This window comes from Podarcis liolepis, assembly GCF_965112155.1.
Source record: "Podarcis liolepis genome assembly, chromosome: 8".
NCBI lineage: Eukaryota > Metazoa > Chordata > Lepidosauria > Squamata > Lacertidae > Podarcis > Podarcis liolepis.
The window spans coordinates 22,967,099-22,973,775 of NC_139560.1; the positions used below are offsets into that span (position 1 = coordinate 22,967,099).

The window sequence follows — 6,677 nt, forward strand, 5'->3', positions numbered from 1 at the left end:
TGAACATGAGGGACTAGGCTAGTGCCTTAAATGCTCCCAGTAAATTAGAGTATTAAAGTATTTAAACCTGGTGCCTGCTTCCCAAAGCCCAGAGCACAATGCTCTGATGGGGTCCAAGAGTCCTCCCTCCACATGCCCAAAGGCCGATTCTCATGTGTGTGACGTCAGGACGTCATGTATGCAACGTCTCCCCCCCCTCCCCCATTGCCCTTGGAAGCTGGCGCCTCTGGCCCTAACTGTCCCTTTACGATAAATTTCACCGCATGCCACTGAAATATAAAATTGGCATGTGGATTCCCCCCTCCCCAAATCATTAACAGGTCACTGTTTATTTGCACCTTAGGTTTATTTCTGGACGTCAAGCCCATCCTTGCCTGCTAGCGAAGAAGGATTTCAGCCCATGCCATCCATCACGATAAGGCCGCCAGATGACCAACACCTTCCTACAGCGAACACTTGTATTTCTCGCCTTTATGTCCCTCTGTATTCTTCTAAACAGATTCTCAAGCAGAAGTTGCTACTCGCCATTAAGACCAAAAATTTTGGTTTTGTGTAGAGTATAAAAAGTGTGTATTGCTGTGTAATATTAATAGCTAGTTTTTTTGTAGATTTTCCATTTGTCTATAAAAGTTTATGAAAGTTAATGCTGTCATACTCTCCCTGCTGGTATTGCAATGACTAAATGCAACATTCCTGTATTAAGTTTGCAACCCAAGGGGCCGAAGGAGCACTAGCAATGTCGGACTGTAACCATTTGCTAGTTGCCGGCTTCCTGGCCAACCCCAGCCAAAGATGACAGCAGAACAATATAAATTACACTGTGATTTAGCTTTTTGCCGGGGGAGGGTGGGGAAGGAATATGTAAAATGTTCTAAGAAAATTCACTGCTGCCTTTGTGGAAAGTGCTTCAGCAAAGGTTCATGTATAGAGGGAGTAGGGAATTTCAAAATAAAAGATGAAGTATGTTCTGTGTTTTATTTTAACTTTTTTTTTTAATGGTGTTTAATTTTGTGGTTGGCTGCAGTTGTGCATCATGTATATTGAACTTGTAAAAAGTTCTTGCCAGTTAGAGCTAAGAGTTGAAATCATTCACGTTTGCTTACAAAAAAACCACTGCCATTGCAAGTTTTGTCTCTTTGCATTGGACTCTGGCACACAAATACCACCACTAATGTTTTGCATGTAATCTGTATACCTTAGTGAGGATCTTTTTGTACATAACAAGGAAGCCAATGCACAGTATTTAATCGTTCACAATCAACATTTTTGTATCCCTCTTTCCTCGAGCAATCAGTCAGAAGGTTGTTCCACTTCCAACTCCAACCTGGACACTTGTTCTGCTGTGTCTCAGACTGTTTAAAATTTCAGCCTAGGCACTACCTGGTAACTGTAAAATGTTTATAAGATCATGATTATTTGAAGGTACATTTTGAAGAAATTTAATGTTCGTGAGCAGCTTAACTACTTTTGTATCTAGCCTTTTTTAAGTATCTTGTTACAGTTTTTAATAAATTACAGACAAAAGTACAAAGTCATACTGAAGAAACAATAGTTTTTATTTATATAGCCTGTATAATCCTAGTTATCACCACACACCACAGTCATTCACTAAGCCACTCTAAATTCCATAAGTGAATAAAACTCATTCTCATCTTCAGTCGAAATGGAAGGAGTTCAGCCCACATTTTACAGTTAGCAGAACTGCCCTGCCCTGGCAAGCTCTCTTGTTTTCACCAGGCTGTACAAGATGGAGGCGTAATGTAGTTTTGTTCAATCAGCACAAAGAAAAGTTTGCCAAATGTATTGTGGTGCGCTGAGTGCTTGCTTTTTTTTTTTAATTAAACATTTTTACAATGAAGGGGAGAGAGTCCTCTTGTATTTCAGTACGCCAGGGTCCCGTTTTGTTTAGTTCTTAAGTGATGTCCGAAAGGGGGAGGCTCTGTGTTGTTGCTTGCTCACCATCTCCTACTAGACATAAAGCTCTTTCCATTATGATTGTTTGGCTTCAGTTGTTCCCCTGTCCCCGTGGTTCTTGGCTGGGGGGTGGGTGGGGAGAGAACAGCACATCGCTGCAAACTTGCTTAAATTTCTACCAAAGTGGAAAACTGCTCCTCTCCCTCACTCACCCTTAACAACAGCATTCAAGCCCCTTTCTGCCTTAGCTTAAAAATAGAATGGCTGCCTTCTACAGAAAAATCTAACTCTGACAGGCCTTGGGGAAGCTCGCTAGAGCACATCTCTGACCTCCATGCAGTAGACTCTGAAGACTGTTCTCTTAAAGTTGACTGTGCCAGACTTGTATAGTTAGGGAATAACTGCAGGTGCTTTTTAAAAATATTCCCCCCCCCTGCATGTATTGATGAACTAATTAGTTTCCCCTTTGACAGCCCTTTGAGGGATAAGGATGGAGTTTCTGGTGATGTATTCAGTGGATATAAAGTTTTGGATTCTGTTCCTGAATCTGCTACTGGCTTTTATGGCAAGTTACTTAATGTCTCTGGGCCTCTTACTCACATTCTGTAAAATAATGATAGCTACCTACCTCACTGAGGTGTTGAGGCTTAATAAGGTTAATCTCTTCCAGAGCCCTCTTATGAAAGGCTGTGTATATTGTAAAGTATTGTTATATATAACCTGTGTATATATAGCATATCCATATGTTATATGTATAATTATGTATATAACATAGCTGTTTTACAACAATCACAGCAGGATAAAACTACACAGTCAACAAGCCCGATATAGTAGCCTAAAAAGAAAATATATACATGTAGAAAACACTTTGCTGATACTCTAACCGAAGGGGAAAGCTAGAATGATTTATGCTGTAGTCATTGACTCAAGATGTATATGTAGCTATATAAATAGCTTTTCTCTGTATATTTGAACAGTATCAAGCTTTTCATAAGAAATGTTTATTAAAATTGTACACCACATTGCTGTCTGGCTTAAGTTAGTTTCTTTTAAATATGTGGTATAGAGTAAAAGAAAAAGCAATAGGAAAACTTTAGTTCTTTGAAGCTAGATGTGGTTTCTTCGATTGTGTATTGCAACACACAGTGCTGGTTTGAAAGCTGATACTAATGCTCCCAGATTTCAAAATGGAACTGGGTTTCTTCCAAAGCCTGTTTCCCTGGTAGTTATTGAGCCCATTGGCTTGAAGTTAACATGTGTGAGTCACTTTGGCCTGCTGACCATGGGTTCTGGGTCTTCTGCCAGGAGATGGTGTCAGGGGGTAGGGAAGGGGTCGTCTGTCACCATCATCCATAAGGACAATGTGAGAGAGGGTCAAGCACTGCAGCCTGTGTGTTCACAATTATTCACTGTATATTGCTTGTTTTTGTTATTTTTCCATTAGTTAAGCCTAACCTGAGATGGAGTGAGCAGCAAATGTTAAATGGGGCCTCAGTCTTTCAAGCAGACATACGATGCAAAAATTGTCTCATTTTGCAAGCAGCAGTTTGAAACTAAATATAAACTTGTTTAGATATCTAACAACTGCTATCTTACATATCCTTTACTGTTTGGCAAGCAGGCCTGCGCTACCCAACTGAAACAGGCAAATGTAAGAGCAAACATATTTATCACAGTACGAAGGATTTGAGATGGGACATTTAATAGTAAAGACACCAGTAAATCATCACATGTAAATCCCTGAAATAAGCATCTTGGTAAACTGAAAAGTACAGTACAAGTACTGCAAAGAAAGACAAATAAGAATTATGCGGCAGATAAGCCTTCACCAATGCTAAGATGGTTTGGAATACAGCTCTCCATTCACCCCTGCCATTATGTGCCAAGGGGTTTGTGAAAGTTGCAGGAGATGGACATTTTATTTCACTCTACCAGGTACCTGCAAGCAAGAGTGATCTTGAAACGATTGAAATATACATGAAATCCATTTGTTTTAAGGCTCTCTAGCTTCCTAGGTGAACTTCCTAGGTGAACTGATTTACTCTGGTCTTCGTGGAGTTGATTCTTTATAGTCTTATGCACCTCCATCTATGACATCATCTTCAGTGCACTGCATGACCCACAAAAGTGCTGCATGAGTTTTAGGATATATTTTTTAAAAAACAAGTCTGGTATGCATCCCAGATAAATGTTTGAATACCACTGGATGAAATCTTTTGAGACTCCTTACACTGCAAGAATTTCAACACAATCTTCCAAAAGCTTTTTTGGCTGGCCAGACACTGAGCAAAGGTCAACTTTGGAACCAGAGAGAGGTCAACAACAGATGGTGATTATTGCCGAATGAGATAATGCCCAACCCTCTTTGCAGGGTCATATACCTAAGTAAATACTTTTAGCGAAGGAGTGTCCATTCAAGCTACCTTGGAGGCTGAGATGGGCATATGGTTTTGCTATGACATCTTTCAGCAGAACATTTCTTGAGTCATCCCTCTGGCTTGGATTGCAGTCATTAAGTTATAAACAGGATGACAAATTAATCCTCTAGGTTTACAGCTTTATGTATAGGCTACAGACATGTATATAGCCTATAGCTTTTCAGAGCTTTGAAGGTGGTAATAGAATCAGAGGGTAGACTTCACTGTTGCGCTATTACCATGGCTCCATCAGCACAAGCATTTCAGCTTGCTAGGTGGAACGATCTTGCTGCCTCCCCCCTGTGAGTTTTGAGGGCTCTCCTGACCCCCTAGAGCTGATTTGGGGGGCCCATGGGGGAGAAGAGGGGAGATTGTTCTCGTAGTAGTGCACTCCTCTCACTAGCGCAACTGTTTAGCTGAATCCATACCACAGAACCAGAGAGTTTGGAAGGGACTTTGTCTAGTCAAACTGCCTCCCAATGTAAGAAATGAACTTCTTCATTTCAACAAAATATTACAATTCTGAGCAATTGATCATGCAACTGAACACTACCTTAAAAAACATACTGGAATGAGAAAGTTTTAGTCACGTATCTGAATCTCAGCAAGGAGGGGTGTCTGCCTAATTTCAGTTGGCAGGGAGTTCCACAGGTTTGGTACCACCATACTGAAAGCAGTGTCACTGCAGTTCCTCCTCCTTGGATGTTCTGCTCCTTGGTGCTTGAGTGTTATTTGTGGCCAGGAGTGTCTCTTTTCTAACCAGAGGGTACTTTTGCCACACCCTCTCCTGATAAACAAGTAACAGACCACTGTGATACATGCCCTACTAACCTCAAGACTTCACCATAGGCCTGCCTTTGAATGTTCAGAAATGACAACTGATCCAAAGTGCAGCAGAATGATTACTAGGCATGCCAAAGAGACCGCAGGATACCAGTCCTCAGAAGAGCCGCTCTGGTTACCAATGAGGTTCCAGGCCGAATACCAAGTGCTACTTTTAACATATCATCTCATGCCTTCTTCCATATGTTCTCTGATTAAAATTTCTCTTCATGCTGTCAGTTGATTTCCAGTAAGGCAGCTTACCATTGAAAGGATATATATCGAGAGATACTTGAGTGCTTTGTAGGATTAGGTCCCTACTTTCACTATTGTTATTTTTACTATTTGTAGTCTCTCCGTTATCAAGTCCAGACCGGTTACACCCCTGTACACGATGGTCATGGGGAAGGGCAAAGCTGTGGTCGGCCTCTTTAGAATTGAGGGAGCCATTTCTGGTCACCAGAAGCACCAACTCAGTCAAAAGAGACGTTGCCTTTTCTAATTTGCTGTTAATTTCCTCCACTGTTCTTGCAGTCAGCAGACAGTGGTCCTTGAGTATTTCCGCATAGAGCGGTGCCCTCTGTGATAGTAGTTCATGGGATAGTTCATGGGCGCTCGTCTCAGCATTCTCCCCTGGGTGATCTCCACCCATTAAAGCGTCCTCACCTACCTGGGAATGTGCTCTGTTGGATGTGGTAGGTTCTGAATTCTGTCCTCTTACGAAATCATCCAGTTACCCTGCTTGCACTTCTGCTGTGGGCTCACTTGTGGAGATGAGACCAGTCGCTTCTTTTTCCTAGTCATTTCCCTGGAGATGCAGCCGCTACTAATTTCTGCTGTAAATCGGAAAGCTCGGCGTCCTCCCAAAATAGAGCAATTAATCGCCACTCCTGCTGATAATTAGTTGGTAGACTGAGTCGAGCTGGAGCTAATTAAGGCTTTCCCCGAGACTTTCCAGGACTTTCTCTAAGACTTTTAACTTGAGCTTTTAACTCAAGCTTTGTGAATATATTAGTTAAGGAAAAGCTGCCAAATGTTGTAGATAAAATACTGAGGCTGATAAAAACTGAATAAAAACTGACAAAACTAATAAAAACTGCACAAGTAATGCGGAGCTCAAGTCGATGCTTCCACTAATGACGGTTCTCGGGAATGGTGGAAGGAGAAAGAATTTGCCCATGTGAAGACCATCAGGTGGAAACTCTTACACATATGGTTCTTAAATGTAAACTATATGTTGATCTCTGCCAGCAGTTCCTAGATCAACTCTGCATCCCAAATGGAAACCAGAGTTAGAGGTCATACATTTTCTATTATTGGGGAATAATCAGGAGCTCACCAAGTTAGTGGCTAAATATCTTTATCTGGTTTTTTGTCGTCGAAACACATTGCAGATGTCTGATCTCCCTGGAGACCTAGAGATGCAATGTTAGACTGCTTTGCCTCTTTCATTTGACAAATGTTTTGTGTCACTGGGAAGGCAGGAATTCTGTATTGATTTGCTTATGGATGTGATGCCAATAA

At 41.3% G+C, this 6,677-nt stretch overlaps 1 protein-coding gene across 19 annotated transcripts in view; it reads left to right on the forward strand.

The window, feature by feature from the left end:
* The window catches only part of UBR5 (ubiquitin protein ligase E3 component n-recognin 5), a 67,089-nt gene extending 65,554 nt beyond the window's left edge, over positions 1-1,535 (forward strand). For all 19 annotated transcript variants that reach the window (XM_083517161.1, XM_083517165.1, XM_083517166.1 and 16 more), the window contains one exon: positions 344-1,535. In XM_083517161.1, coding sequence (XP_083373287.1) covers positions 344-556 — 213 coding nt within the window. In that variant the 3' untranslated portion in view covers positions 557-1,535. The remainder of the gene's footprint in view (positions 1-343) is intronic.
* The last annotated feature ends 5,142 nt before the right edge of the window (positions 1,536-6,677 follow it).